Source organism: Sebastes fasciatus, chromosome 16 (genome assembly GCF_043250625.1).
Source record: "Sebastes fasciatus isolate fSebFas1 chromosome 16, fSebFas1.pri, whole genome shotgun sequence".
NCBI lineage: Eukaryota > Metazoa > Chordata > Actinopteri > Perciformes > Sebastidae > Sebastes > Sebastes fasciatus.
This window is the reverse complement of record NC_133810.1, coordinates 3,250,489-3,266,654: the sequence shown is the minus strand read 5'-3', so window position 1 is coordinate 3,266,654 and position 16,166 is coordinate 3,250,489. Positions and strand designations below refer to the sequence as shown.

General features: G+C 36.7%; 2 protein-coding genes across 8 annotated transcripts in view; both read left to right on the top strand.

Annotated features, from left to right (window-relative positions):
• The window catches only part of LOC141753289 (rho GTPase-activating protein 7), a 129,239-nt gene extending 117,337 nt beyond the window's left edge, over positions 1–11,902 (top strand). For all 7 annotated transcript variants that reach the window (XM_074611795.1, XM_074611796.1, XM_074611790.1 and 4 more), the window contains 3 exons: positions 6,043–6,272; positions 6,450–6,623; positions 10,169–11,902. In XM_074611795.1, the coding sequence (XP_074467896.1) occupies positions 6,043–6,272; positions 6,450–6,623; positions 10,169–10,277 (513 nt within the window). In that variant the 3' untranslated portion in view covers positions 10,278–11,902. The remainder of the gene's footprint in view (positions 1–6,042; positions 6,273–6,449; positions 6,624–10,168) is intronic.
• Positions 1–16,166, top strand: part of sgcd (sarcoglycan, delta (dystrophin-associated glycoprotein)) — a 618,307-nt gene that overhangs the window by 488,833 nt on the left and 113,308 nt on the right. The gene's annotated exons all lie outside the window — the stretch shown is intronic.

The following is a 16,166-nucleotide window of genomic DNA, read 5'->3' as shown; positions in this document are numbered from 1 at the left end:
CGAAAAATTTCATAAAAAAACGTCATAGTATAGTATGTCGAAAAATTTCATAAAAAAACGTCATAGTATAGTATGTCGAAAAATTTCATAAAAAAACGTCATAGTATAGTATGTCGAAAAATTTCATGCGGAAAAAAAGTCATAGTATAGTATGTTGATAAATTAATGAAAAAAAACGTCATAGTATAGTATGTTGATAAATTAATGAAAAAAAACGTCATAGTATAGTATGTTGATAAATTAATGAAAAAAAACGTCATAGTATAGTATGTTGATAAATTAATGAAAAAAAACGTCATAGTATAGTATGTCGAAAAATTTCATAAAAAAACGTCATAGTATATAGTATGTCGAAAAATTTCATAAAAAAACGTCATAGTATAGTATGTCGAAAAATTTCATAAAAAAACGTCATAGTATAGTATGTCGAAAAATTTCATGCGGAAAAAAAGTTATAGTATAGTATGTTGATAAATTAATGAAAAAAAACGTCATAGTATAGTATGTTGATAAATTAATGAAAAAAAACGTCATAGTATGTCGAAAAATTTCATAAAAAAACGTCATAGTATAGTATGTCGAAAAATTTCATAAAAAAAGTCATAGTATATTATGTCGAAAAATTTCATAAAAAAACGTCATAGTATAGTATGTCGAAAAATTTCATGCGGAAAAAAAGTTATAGTATAGTATGTTGATAAATTAATGAAAAAAAACGTCATAGTATAGTATGTTGATAAATTAATGAAAAAAAACGTCATAGTATGTCGAAAAATTTCATAAAAAAACGTCATAGTATAGTATGTCGAAAAATTTCATAAAAAAACGTCATAGTATAGTATGTCGAAAAATTTCATGCGGAAAAAAAGTCATAGTATAGTATGTTGATAAATTAATGAAAAAAAACGTCATAGTATAGTATGTCGAAAAATTTCATAAAAAAACGTCATAGTATAGTATGTCGAAAAATTTCATGCGGAAAAAACGTCATAGTATAGTATGTTGATAAATTAATGAAAAAAAACGTCATAGTATAGTATGTTGATAAATTAATGAAAAAAAACGTCATAGTATAGTATGTTGATAAATTAATGAAAAAAAACGTCATAGTATAGTATGTTGATAAATTAATGAAAAAAAACGTCATAGTATAGTATGTTGATAAATTAATGAAAAAAAACGTCATAGTATAGTATGTTGATAAATTAATGAAAAAAAACGTCATAGTATAGTATGTTGATAAATTAATGAAAAAAAACGTCATAGTATAGTATGTCGAAAAATTTCATAAAAAAAGTCATAGTATATTATGTCGAAAAATTTCATAAAAAAACGTCATAGTATGTCGAAAAATTTCATAAAAAAAGTCATAGTATATTATGTCGAAAAATTTCATAAAAAAACATAGTATAGTATGTCGAAAAATTTCATGCGGAAAAAAAGTCATAGTATAGTATGTTGATAAGTTAATGAAAAAAAACGTCATAGTATAGTATGTTGATAAATTAATGAAAAAAAACGTCATAGTATAGTATGTTGATAAATTAATGAAAAAAAACGTCATAGTATAGTATGTCGAAAAATTTCATAAAAAAACGTCATAGTATAGTATGTCGAAAAATTTCATAAAAAAACATAGTATAGTATGTCGAAAAATTTCATGCGGAAAAAAAGTCATAGTATAGTATGTTGATAAATTAATGAAAAAAAACGTCATAGTATAGTATGTTGATAAATTAATGAAAAAAAACGTCATAGTATAGTATGTTGATAAATTAATGAAAAAAAACGTCATAGTATAGTATGTTGATAAATTAATGAAAAAAAACGTCATAGTATAGTATGTTGATAAATTAATGAAAAAAAACGTCATAGTATAGTATGTCGAAAAATTTCATAAAAAAACGTCATAGTATAGTATGTCGAAAAATTTCATAAAAAAACGTCATAGTATAGTATGTCGAAAAATTTCATAAAAAAACGTCATAGTATAGTATGTCGAAAAATTTCATGCGGAAAAAAAGTCATAGTATAGTATGTTGATAAATTAATGAAAAAAAACGTCATAGTATAGTATGTTGATAAATTAATGAAAAAAAACGTCATAGTATAGTATGTTGATAAATTAATGAAAAAAAACGTCATAGTATAGTATGTTGATAAATTAATGAAAAAAAACGTCATAGTATAGTATGTCGAAAAATTTCATAAAAAAACGTCATAGTATATAGTATGTCGAAAAATTTCATAAAAAAACGTCATAGTATAGTATGTCGAAAAATTTCATAAAAAAACGTCATAGTATAGTATGTTGATAAATTAATGAAAAAAAACGTCATAGTATAGTATGTTGATAAATTAATGAAAAAAAACGTCATAGTATAGTATGTCGAAAAATTTCATAAAAAAACGTCATAGTATAGTATGTCGAAAAATTTCATAAAAAAACGTCATAGTATAGTATGTCGAAAAATTTCATGCGGAAAAAAAGTTATAGTATAGTATGTTGATAAATTAATGAAAAAAAACGTCATAGTATAGTATGTTGATAAATTAATGAAAAAAAACGTCATAGTATGTCGAAAAATTTCATAAAAAAACGTCATAGTATAGTATGTCGAAAAATTTCATAAAAAAAGTCATAGTATATTATGTCGAAAAATTTCATAAAAAAACGTCATAGTATAGTATGTCGAAAAATTTCATGCGGAAAAAAAGTTATAGTATAGTATGTTGATAAATTAATGAAAAAAAACGTCATAGTATAGTATGTTGATAAATTAATGAAAAAAAACGTCATAGTATGTCGAAAAATTTCATAAAAAAACGTCATAGTATAGTATGTCGAAAAATTTCATAAAAAAACGTCATAGTATAGTATGTCGAAAAATTTCATGCGGAAAAAAAGTCATAGTATAGTATGTTGATAAATTAATGAAAAAAAACGTCATAGTATAGTATGTCGAAAAATTTCATAAAAAAACGTCATAGTATAGTATGTCGAAAAATTTCATGCGGAAAAAACGTCATAGTATAGTATGTTGATAAATTAATGAAAAAAAACGTCATAGTATAGTATGTTGATAAATTAATGAAAAAAAACGTCATAGTATAGTATGTTGATAAATTAATGAAAAAAAACGTCATAGTATAGTATGTTGATAAATTAATGAAAAAAAACGTCATAGTATAGTATGTTGATAAATTAATGAAAAAAAACGTCATAGTATAGTATGTTGATAAATTAATGAAAAAAAACGTCATAGTATAGTATGTTGATAAATTAATGAAAAAAAACGTCATAGTATAGTATGTCGAAAAATTTCATAAAAAAAGTCATAGTATATTATGTCGAAAAATTTCATAAAAAAACGTCATAGTATGTCGAAAAATTTCATAAAAAAAGTCATAGTATATTATGTCGAAAAATTTCATAAAAAAACATAGTATAGTATGTCGAAAAATTTCATGCGGAAAAAAAGTCATAGTATAGTATGTTGATAAGTTAATGAAAAAAAACGTCATAGTATAGTATGTTGATAAATTAATGAAAAAAAACGTCATAGTATAGTATGTTGATAAATTAATGAAAAAAAACGTCATAGTATAGTATGTCGAAAAATTTCATAAAAAAACGTCATAGTATAGTATGTCGAAAAATTTCATAAAAAAACATAGTATAGTATGTCGAAAAATTTCATGCGGAAAAAAAGTCATAGTATAGTATGTTGATAAATTAATGAAAAAAAACGTCATAGTATAGTATGTTGATAAATTAATGAAAAAAAACGTCATAGTATAGTATGTTGATAAATTAATGAAAAAAAACGTCATAGTATAGTATGTTGATAAATTAATGAAAAAAAACGTCATAGTATAGTATGTTGATAAATTAATGAAAAAAAACGTCATAGTATAGTATGTCGAAAAATTTCATAAAAAAACGTCATAGTATAGTATGTCGAAAAATTTCATGCGGAAAAAAAGTTATAGTATAGTATGTTGATAAATTAATGAAAAAAAACGTCATAGTATAGTATGTTGATAAATTAATGAAAAAAAACGTCATAGTATGTCGAAAAATTTCATAAAAAAACGTCATAGTATAGTATGTCGAAAAATTTCATAAAAAAAGTCATAGTATATTATGTCGAAAAATTTCATAAAAAAACGTCATAGTATAGTATGTCGAAAAATTTCATGCGGAAAAAAAGTTATAGTATAGTATGTTGATAAATTAATGAAAAAAAACGTCATAGTATAGTATGTTGATAAATTAATGAAAAAAAACGTCATAGTATGTCGAAAAATTTCATAAAAAAACGTCATAGTATAGTATGTCGAAAAATTTCATAAAAAAACGTCATAGTATAGTATGTCGAAAAATTTCATGCGGAAAAAAAGTCATAGTATAGTATGTTGATAAATTAATGAAAAAAAACGTCATAGTATAGTATGTCGAAAAATTTCATAAAAAAACGTCATAGTATAGTATGTCGAAAAATTTCATGCGGAAAAAACGTCATAGTATAGTATGTTGATAAATTAATGAAAAAAAACGTCATAGTATAGTATGTTGATAAATTAATGAAAAAAAACGTCATAGTATAGTATGTTGATAAATTAATGAAAAAAAACGTCATAGTATAGTATGTTGATAAATTAATGAAAAAAAACGTCATAGTATAGTATGTTGATAAATTAATGAAAAAAAACGTCATAGTATAGTATGTTGATAAATTAATGAAAAAAAACGTCATAGTATAGTATGTTGATAAATTAATGAAAAAAAACGTCATAGTATAGTATGTCGAAAAATTTCATAAAAAAAGTCATAGTATATTATGTCGAAAAATTTCATAAAAAAACGTCATAGTATGTCGAAAAATTTCATAAAAAAAGTCATAGTATATTATGTCGAAAAATTTCATAAAAAAACATAGTATAGTATGTCGAAAAATTTCATGCGGAAAAAAAGTCATAGTATAGTATGTTGATAAGTTAATGAAAAAAAACGTCATAGTATAGTATGTTGATAAATTAATGAAAAAAAACGTCATAGTATAGTATGTTGATAAATTAATGAAAAAAAACGTCATAGTATAGTATGTCGAAAAATTTCATAAAAAAACGTCATAGTATAGTATGTCGAAAAATTTCATAAAAAAACATAGTATAGTATGTCGAAAAATTTCATGCGGAAAAAAAGTCATAGTATAGTATGTTGATAAATTAATGAAAAAAAACGTCATAGTATAGTATGTTGATAAATTAATGAAAAAAAACGTCATAGTATAGTATGTTGATAAATTAATGAAAAAAAACGTCATAGTATAGTATGTTGATAAATTAATGAAAAAAAACGTCATAGTATAGTATGTTGATAAATTAATGAAAAAAAACGTCATAGTATAGTATGTCGAAAAATTTCATAAAAAAACGTCATAGTATATTATGTCGAAAAATTTCATAAAAAAAGTCATAGTATATTATGTCGAAAAATTTCATAAAAAAACGTCATAGGTATGTCGAAGAAAAAAGTCATAGTATAGTGTTACGACCCGGCCTAGGGGAAACCCTGGCGCAACATGAATAATGAGGCTCCCCTCTTCCCAAGCTCCCAAAGACAACCAACAGCGAGGAATTTTCAGCCTGTTAAAATTTTATTTACTCATCTTGAGGGTAGGCTATAGCAAAATAATAAACAACCTACTTAAAAGAAAGTAAACAAAAGACAAACACTAACCTAACTCCTACGGAAAAACAGGAGAAAAAAGGGTTAAACAAAAGGCTGCCCAGCCCTACCAAACCTGGGTTGTATTATTTGTTTGCAAATATCATTACAATTCGCTGGTTTTTCATGCTGGCCGTCTTCGTGGCAGTTGAGAAAGGAGAGCCCGCTGGGACTGATGGAAACCAGCCTTTTGAATCGGTGTCTTGAGACTGGAACCAATCAGCTCCCTGGATCAATCTGCACACCTACACCCAAAGTCCTAGTAGAATTCCATTGAGTTGTAATTCTCTTTCTCTACCTGTCTGCAGATGGACGACGACTGTCCGCTGTGGATGTGGCGCGGCTCTGTAGAGGTGGAAGCCCCCGAGAAGGAGCTGCTCCATCGGCTGTTGAGGGAGCAGGAGCTGTGGGAGGGAAGCCTGTGCCAGGCCGCCATCATCCAGACCCTGTCCAAGGACGCCGAAGTCTACCGCTACCTCCTCCGGGGCCAGGGCCACGACCTGGGCTTCAGGCCCTCACAGGAGCACCTGCTGCTCAGGTAATGAGGCAAGGCGAGCCCCCGGCTTCACGGGCCTATGGGTCTGCTGCTACCTGCTGAGCCCTACAGAGCAGAGAGGACAGAGGAGTTAAAGACAAAAATACTCTGAAAGTGTCAGCCTGATTTAAAGTTAGAGAAAGCAGTATGTGGTTTAATTTCCCACCTCCACCCTCTCAGGATCTGGCAGGCAGACCCATCCTCCGGCCCTCTGTACCTGTCCTCCGTCTCCACGGAGCACCCCGAGGTGCTGTCGGAGGGGGTTAGGGCCCACGTCCACTCCTGCCTCTACCTGCTGGAGCCCACCGGAGCCAGGAAGACCCGGCTGACGCACCTCTGTCGAACAGATGCCAGGTAAGGATGAAACACTGGAGGGGAAAGCAGAAGAAAGAGTGAATTTATTTGCAAATTTTAGAAATGAGTTTGTGATGGGGTAAAGATGAGTTACTGAGGGAGGGAGCACTCATATTGAATAACTGGCAGGATGCAGGGAAATCAGTGATATTTAATTGTCAGGGAGGAAAGAGGTAGAGTAGAGGCAGGCAGGATGAGGCTGTAAGTGTGAAGGATCGCTGTAGTTAAGATACAGTAAGCAGATAGTTTTGCTTTTATAGACAGTAAATACTGAGATTAGGAATGCTGGAGCGAATTTAAAGCACTCACCTTATGTATTTACTTTGTTTTTATGAATAACACTAAATTAGCATGTTAGCAAAGTGTTTAAAGGTCCATTAAGAAATGTTTTCTTTATATAATGTTAGAGTTTAATGACCTAACAACTTAAAGATATCATGTTTAAAGGATCATAGTTTGAATAAATCAGAATAAGATATCTCATACCTCTGACCTAGAGAGTCAAAACTTAATAATCAGTTTATCATAGTTCTGAAAAGTTACAAAAGACACACTTAGCGGTTATTTGGTGTTAATGCAGAATGCTCCTTTAAGTGATAAAGACAAGACAGAAGTAGAAACGAAGGGCAAAGTGAGCTGCAGAGAGGCTGAGAGGATTTAAGGCCGTGAGAAGCCTATTAAAAAGAAATATCTGGAGAGAGCACTTAGTTCATCTCATCCGTCTTAATTGAGCCCCGTTCTGTGTTTTTGACCTCTGCCAGCATCTATCTGCAGCACGATCACAACCTCCCTGTAGGTGAGCCCATGAGCGGAGGAGGAGGAGGAACAGCCCTCCTTCTCATGATTCATGCCCTTTGAAACTAAGTTGCTGCAGATTTTCTGCTGCTTACATGATCAATTTGACTCTCGGCGGAGCCCCCGGAGGCTCCATTTGTCTCAGTTGATTAAATGAAATGAAGCTCCGTGTGACACAAAACAGGTGGCAGCGGCTCTCTCACAGAGGAACCGGGCTCGTAGCATCTCTGTCATTACACTGCAACTACGGTTGCAACAGCCCGGCTGCAGGAGAAGGCAAGCGCAAGATTTGGTCAATTCAGTTATGAGCACGTACAGAGTTTCCTCTGCACAGATTGGATATAAGTGAGAACACAGGGAGCCAGAGGGGGGCAAAAAGAGATGAAAAGCTGATAACCGACTACTGTAGAGGCTCAACCTGACAAAAAAAAACACTGATTGTCACTTAAACTTGCGTTGTTTTAAATTTGTTGTAAGCTAAATACAATAATTCTACATACCTGTCATTAAGACATTATGGTGGGCCTCTTTTTAACTTACTCACATCAGTGAGTAAGTCATGGGACTTACTGTAGATAATACACTGATTATGGATAAGTACCTCATACGACCTCACTTAAAAACACCAAAACTATCCCTTTATTAATATTAATTATGGCCCCTCCACTTAGGAAGTAGGTGTTATAGTTATTAGGAAGATATATAGCCATGTTGTTAGCATGTATAAAAACTCATTTATACTTATTACTTGCTACTTAATTTAAAATAATAAAAATGCAGTCTATAAATGTGTCTTTAGTAAATCAGAGTTACAAGGTAAGTTAAAAGTATTAATGTCAAAAATTCTGAGATACTAGCTCATCCTTTTTCCTCACCGTCTCATAATTCTGACCTCGAAAGTCCAAACTTTGATTAACTCATAATTGTGAATCTGTGAATTTTTCCTTTAGGAAGTCAAAATCGCCATAACTTTGATTTACAGATCATAAATCCTCAAGGTCGGGCATCATTTTGATTGACTAACTTTTCATCAATTGTGTTTTACTCGCGTGGAAGGAGCTTCCGTGAGAAACGGTGACTCGTAACATGAAAAAGAGGGAGGAAAGGGCAAAGACAGATTTGATCTATAGCTGTGTGATTATCTCAGCAGGCTTTTAGTCGACCCATTACGACTGAACTGAAAGGATCACGTCGGCACACATTCACAGCCGTGTGTCTCTTTCTAATATTCTGAGCTGAATATGACGATGAACGGCCACGAGCTGAACTGCTATACGCTCAAACTGTCATCCAGAGCTATGAAAAGGTGAAATAAGCTTCAACTCCAAGATCATTTACAAGCAACGAGCAGCGTCTGAGTAACGTCGGCCTGTTACGCAAGAGCGATCACGTAAGAAAGAAGTGAAAACACCCAGAGGGATGAATGCCTTCACTCTCTTTCCTTTGTCTGTCACTTCCTCTCGCCTTTCATTTCCTCTCATGACAGAGCTCAAGCTTAAACGTCCGCGCTGCGCCCAGACCGTCTTGGGACTTACTCGCTATGACATTAATTTGAAGTGCTTGTTAACTTTCAAGGCGAGACAACAGAACCAGCGCATCAAGGTCAACGGGGCTTTTTACAGTAACTGATCCTATCGCCTCCAGAGGAAATGAAATACGTTATGGCCTCAGAGAGAGAGAGAGAGACATCACGGGCTGTTTTGTTAGACTGGAGTCCGTTTAAAAACTGCAGTTAAAACTAAAAGTCAGACGCATAAAAAGGTGCAAACAAATCTAACTTAGATTACGTGTTTATCTCAAATTTACAACAGCCAGAGCTCGTAAAGCAGCAGTGGACGTCAGCTATTATACACCTTTTTCACAGCAGATATGTTGACTTGTGAAACTACTAATAATGACGAATCCAGTCGTTAAAGATGATGAAGTGCTGTTTACGATATCCAGAGCATTAATTAGCAGCAAACAACTCCTCAGAGCTTCTCCGTGCTTTGTTGACATAGCCGGGCTGCTTTTAGTGCGTGTTCGTGAGCGTGCCCCATAGGGATGCTAATTTTGAAAACATTCTTAACCGATAACCAACCCTCTTTAACCGCTTATTAACCGCTAACCGACAAGATTCACCCGTCCGGGAGCGTTATCTTAGCAGCTACGATGCTGCATGTAGTGTCGCGGACATGCAGCCACTTTCCTCCGCACATTTAGTTTAGCAGGTTGTCAGCTGTGTGTCTGCCCGGCGTAGCGATACTCTGACTTAGAAGAGAACTAATATTGGACTCATCTTAGAGACAGCTTATTCAGCTCTTTCTGACATCACTGAAGTCACATTAGAAGATATAATTTAACTATCAGATAACATCCAGTATATGAATAACTATTTGCCGACTGCTGCGGTACAGAACAACGCGACACCTTAATCAACACAAAGTTTGTGCTTCTTTCCCTGCAGTGTTTTAAAAATGTATACGGGAAATGTTTATTCGTGACTGGGATATGAAGATGTATTTAAGTTGATCCCAAAAAAGCCTTTAACCACGATGTAATCTTTAATCTTAAAGATAGCAGGCGTGTGGACGTCCTCTTAATGGGGGCTTTACAAGATACACCATGCGACAATTACTGTATAGAAAACAATATATTAAATATTAAATATTCAGCATCGACTACCTTCAAGTAGTAGAAATAAAACAGAGAAGAAGAATATGCTTCTGACCTTTTCTTTGCTGAAACATCCTGTTTGTTGTGTCTTCCAGAGGCCGGTCGCAGGAGTGGCACAGCAAAGTCAGCGGGCATCATCTGGCCTCTGGCCTGCTGGCCATCAGGGACTCCTTCAGACCAGAACACAAAGAGACCAAGATATGAGTCAACATGCAGCAGTGGAAGCTGAGGAGGATTTACAGATGTTGCACTGATGTGGAGTACTCTGCATCCCGTCACACCTCACGGCAGAACGCTGGAATAAAGAGACCACAGCATCGTTTTCAACAAGACTTCCTCTCAAGTTTTAAAAGAGGCCCAGAGCACAGCAAGCAGGGAAGGTGACCTACGAGGGCTTCCCTCAACCATTTCTGTCTCATTTCTGGCTTCTTTTAGAGTTGTTCGCTCTTTCAGTCAGTGACCTTGCAGTTTGCCAGCAGCACCGCGGCGCTCCCCGCTGCGTCTGTTACGCTTCACACTCAAGTTCACAAAAACCCTGGCGAGCTTTGACAAAGGACGTTTTGACGGGAGGATGAAAAGCTGAGGTCTGATTTGAACTGAGGAAAAAAGAGCATGGGCAATGTGGTCACATTTTTAAGAGTTGTTCTGATACCAGTACCGGTATCGGGAATGCGTCCAATACTGCCCATAATTGGGTATCGGCGAGTACGCCAGTCTACGCACCGAACCGATACCATAATGGCAATATTTCACAGTGGAAAAATCCAACAAATCAAATGGCGATATGTCCAGTACTGTATGTGAGGCTTCTGTTTCGAGTGGTGGCACTAGTTTGGCCAATTTCAACACCAGCAATGTTATCAAGAAAAAAACGAATCACAGATTGAGTCATGGTTTTTCTATCCTGTAGACCGATAAAGAGGCGGGGGGGAAACACATGGCAGCAGCCTGGACGAACACAGGACATAGCGACACGAACATCAGGAAACTGACTTGTAGCCACAAGACATTTGGCTTCAGTTGAAAGAAGGGAAGAGGAGAGAGAAGTGGAAGCTGAGAAGGACGGAGGGCGACGGCATCTGTACTAAACCTACGACCAGGAACAAAGCAACGTCGCTAAGAAGACTAGACACGGCTGCCCCGAAAAGCAAAGTTCATTTCAAATCAGATGTTTCCCTTTTAAACGCTGCAAAGAGCAGCTGGATCCAGCTGTGACGAGGCCTCAGCACAACGCCACACCCCACCACCCACCATGAGAACGTCTTTGAGTGACTGTTCTTACTTTTTTTAATTCAACCCCGTGGAAACACGTTTGTGACAGTTCAAAGACGAGCGATTATCTACCTCTCCGCAGGACGACGCCACAGTTACGTGACTTTGAAGCACGACAAAGTTGTGATTTGACGGAGGCCTCACCACGCGGCGGCGGGTGGGTGCGAGCCTTGTGTTGTGTGTGTGCGCTTCCCGCCACTGTGACGGATATCTAAACTGACAACTTTTCCCCTGAAACGTCCTGAATGATTTAACATTTGTATTTATTCATAGTCAGTGGAGAGCGTGACGGCCTACAGGTCTCTGAGCTTGTACGGTCTTATCTCATGTGGCACTGACTTAAAGTCTGCATCGTCCTACATATTTCAAAGTGTGTGCATGTAAAAGTCAAATTCATCCAAACGCCAGATTATTTAACTTAATGTATATCTAAAAAGAAAATCTTATATATCTAAATACAAATATTTAATGTTGAGCTTTGTGGAGAATGTGATCTTGTTTGTGTGAAATCTAAATCTATCAGTGCCAAACACCTAATTAAAATGTTTATTTCTCTCTGAACCTGTTTCCTGTTGTGTGTTTTTTTTCTCCCTCTCTCCTCTGTGAACTCGTCTAAGTGCCAAACAGATTACCGAGTGTAATTTCAGAGGAAGGTGGGGGGAAACAGCAGGCAGTGTGAAGATGAGGTACCACACTGCGCCACTGAAGCGCAAGAGATTAATAACGCCTGGCAGTGTGGTCGCGCTGCGCACTTCCAAAAACACTCTCACCTCTTTTCTCGTGCTCACAACACCCACTTGTGTCAAATTTGCATAAAGCGTATTTACATATCTTATCGATTCATCGCCGAGAGATCAGATAGCGGAATCGCTGATAAACACTCTCGGAGAAAGAGAGAGAGAGAGAGAGAGACAGATGCTGAGCAACAAAACGTGATGTAAAAATGCTTCTCGTGGCGAGGACATCATGGCCCCGGTCTAAACAGGATTTTAAAGGAAGAGGGATAATTTATGCAAATTACAAATAACAGAAGCACAGAAGTGCCTGCAGGCAGCTTTCATTTCTGTACAAGTCTGTTCCTTCCATATGGTGCTAAAATAACCGTGACGTGAACTTGGGATGAACTCCAGGTCAAAGGTTAAAAAGGCAAACTAAGTGGTTTGTAACCCAGAGATCAGGAGGTTTGATCGCATAATACATTTTTGTAATATAACCCTTTAAAAGGGATAGTTTGGGTGTTTTGAATTGGACTTGTATGATGTCATTATCTACTGTAGGCAATATACTGACTTTGGATGGCGGTCAAAAAGAGAGGAGTACCAGCACAGACTCACAACACACCAGACTCCATCTAAAAAAACTGTAATTTGACCTCGCAGAACACAGGAGCTGCTGGTCTACCGCTGCTTTATCTGAACTAACACCTTTAAAACACCAAAGTCACACAATAACACAAACAAACTATCCGATCGAGGCAGCAGGTAGACCAGCAACTCCCGTGTTCTGCGAGGTAAAACTACTGTTTCATCCAATCATTGAAATATAGAAGAGTAAGAAGTAGAACATCTTACAGAATGGAAAAACTCAAGTGGTATTTACTGTACCGGTGCAGCGGCCGTTCAAAGCCGTTCGATTGATTGGCTCCCTGTATTCCTGCTTGCAGCGTTGCCGGGGGGGCGTTCCTGTTGGGAGCGTGTGGTGCTTGGCATTGTCGATAACCTCTCAGCGCTTTTTGACTCTGGGGAAGTGAAGAAGAGTTTGGTTGTAACGTTAGTTTATCCAGTAGGGATGCACCGATACCACTGTTTTCAGACCGAGTCCAAATACAAGTACTTACATTTGGGTATTCGCCGATACCGAGTACCGATACGAGTACTTCTCTGTGCCAAAAGACCCTCGTTAACAGCCAGCTGGAGGGTGTGAGCGACACACGGCAGGCTGGGGAGTCCCGCGTATGAGGCGGTGCGCCGCGACCGGCTCTAGATCGGCTTGGAAAGGCTCGGGGCGAAGGTGCTTCCCGGGGCCGTGGACAAAGTGCTCTCTGCGCCATCTCTCGACAGCGTCTCGACAAATCTCAACTTTCTTCAACACGTCCAAGCTGTCAAACTAGGCGAACTAGTTTTCTAAAATTAAAAGAGATTCATAGCCTATTTTTCAGTGGATTGTTTAGACGGAATAAGTTGATGAGCAGGCCGCCGTGTTGTTTCCTGTTTGAAACAGCGAACAGAGAACCAGGTGCGTTCCACGATAAGAGTATATCACCGCTTGAACGTCCAGTTTGAGTGGAGCAGCGCGTCCCCCCTAGTGTCCTAGCCGGACCTGGTGGACATATCAGTCCGCAGAGCACTGAACTATTAATATTGAATGTGTCCAAATTGCACCATATGCAAAACTGCGCGTCCTCGGGTCCCCATCAAGGCACCCGCCGAGTTAGAAGTAGATCAGGTGGACGGTTCTCCAGATATGCGAAGGACACACATACATACAGAGATTCATGATTAGTGCAGCTTTAAAAACGTCAAAGATTGAACACAGTGCTGAAGTAAACCACATTTACCGTCCACCTCTGGTCTGCACGTCCCAGCCAGCTGCACCACCAGAACTCCTCTCCTGAATGTTAAACTCAGCGGCGTCTTCATCAGCGTGAGAGGACGCCGCTCTTTCAGTCTCAAAACCCCTCAGGCCTTCCAACAGGGGGACATCCCCCGTCACCGTCCCACCCCGAGACACGAGAGAAAGGGAATAAATATCAGCTGAGGCCACAGGGTGATGAGATCCGTCTATCCCGTTGAGACGGGAACGTTATTGCTTCCAAAAGGCGTTATTGAAGCAGCAGCAGCAGCAGCAGCAGCGTGGCAGGCCTTTCTCCTCCTGGAGCGACTGTCAAAACACCTTTAACACCGTCCTTCAGCAGCAGCTCGAAAAAAAAAAGAAGAAGTCTTTGAAAGCTTAATGAATCTTTCATGAAGCTGCTGTGGGAATTATTGCCTGAGAAGGTACCGAGATGAGCCATAAAGTCCCGGGACGAACACGATGATGATGATGATGAGAGACTACTAGAAAAGCAAAGCAAGGGGGAGTGGAAGATATTTCATAACTTTCAAAGACGAGTCACGAGGCACGCGTCTTCCCTCTCGGCACGGCTTAACAACTCTTCTAACGAGTGTTGTATGACTCGTGGCGATTCCCGGAGTCATACAGCTTTTATATCTATGGAAGTGCACGACCGTCTGCTGCTGCGGTACAGACAGACTTAACAATTACAGGCTTGCCTCCGAGTGTGTGTGATGTATAATTAACTTCCATCAAATGGCTTTGTTTGCCTCGGACTTTCTGCAAACAAAAGCCCACTAAAAAGTCACACCAGTCGTGGAAGGCAAAGATTGTAATTGTTGTTATCTAAAAAGCAGCTTGAGTCTAACGCGACTTTCTGTACGTCAAAGTCCGGGAGGCCGAGGAAAAGCAATTAGAGCTGAAATGAATGCAAAACGGTTCTCTCTCTCTGATGCTTCCAGCTTGAATGTGTAGCATTTGTATGTGATTAAAGCATCTCACAAGCTCACTCTGATGGCTGAAGTCACTTTGAGCAAATATGATAAAAAGATATTTATAATACTGTTCATTTAAAATGAGAAAGTTTGTGACCCAGCAGCCATGTGGAAAACAGTCGAGCCAAAACCGAGCACCGTCCAGAGCAAACTTTCACAGATTATCCGTCTCACAGTTGTGTCAAGTGTGGTTGAAAAGAGCAGCTATACATGTAATACTTCCTGCACTTCACTCTCTCCATCTGCTTCAAAAAACCCACGTCTTTTTCTCCTGTAATTATGATGATGATGCACTTTGTGACACAAATACCTCAGAAAGGAACTCTAAATAATGATTTACTGATTTATCCGTTCCAGACGGCTTCATAGCATCTTGACACCGGTGCCCTCTTAAGGAGCGTGCACAACATGTTTAACTCCTACTCGCCCGTAAAGCGGCGATGATTCTGTCACTCCTGAGAAGAAATAAAGAGCTCTCTGACAAGAGGAAAAACGTTTTGACTAAACCATGATTATTTGTTGTTTATGGTGAAAGTCGCCCGACAGTGTTGGGAAGTAACTAGTTACATGTAACTGCACAATTAAATTACAAAATAAATGTAATTCTAATCATTTACACTTACAGAGAAATATGTCATTAAATTACAGTAACAAATCAAAATATTGGTGATTAAATTGATTATTATATTTTTTGTTAAAGGTCCCATATCGTGCTCATGTTCAGCTTCATACTTGTATTTTGTGTTTCTACTAGAACATGTTTACATGCTGTAATGTTAAAAAAAACAACTTTATTTTCCTCATACTGTCTGCTTGAATATACCTGTATTCACCCTCTGTCTGAAACGCTCCGTTTTAGTGCATTTCAACGGAATGGCAACAGAATTGCGTTGCTAGGCAACAGCTTGGGTCCATGTTTACTTCCTGTCAGCTGATGTTATTCACATACACTGCAACAGGAAATAAACTGGGACACATTTAGAATGTTTAAAACCGTGTAATGGTCTATATAAATATTGTGTATTTGTGACATCACAAATGGACAGAAATCCTAACGGCTTGTTTCAAACGCGAAATTTCTGAATACGGGCTGTGTGTGTTTCTCCGTATATTGAGCGTTTAACAGTATTTATATAGCACTTAAACCTTGCTGTATAATGTAAAAGACATGAAAATCTCACTTTTTACAATATGGGACCTTTAATTATTAAATTGAGGCTTTTCTTTTTGTTTACGTATCGAATTTTAGGTATCAACAATAGTTTTACAGCAT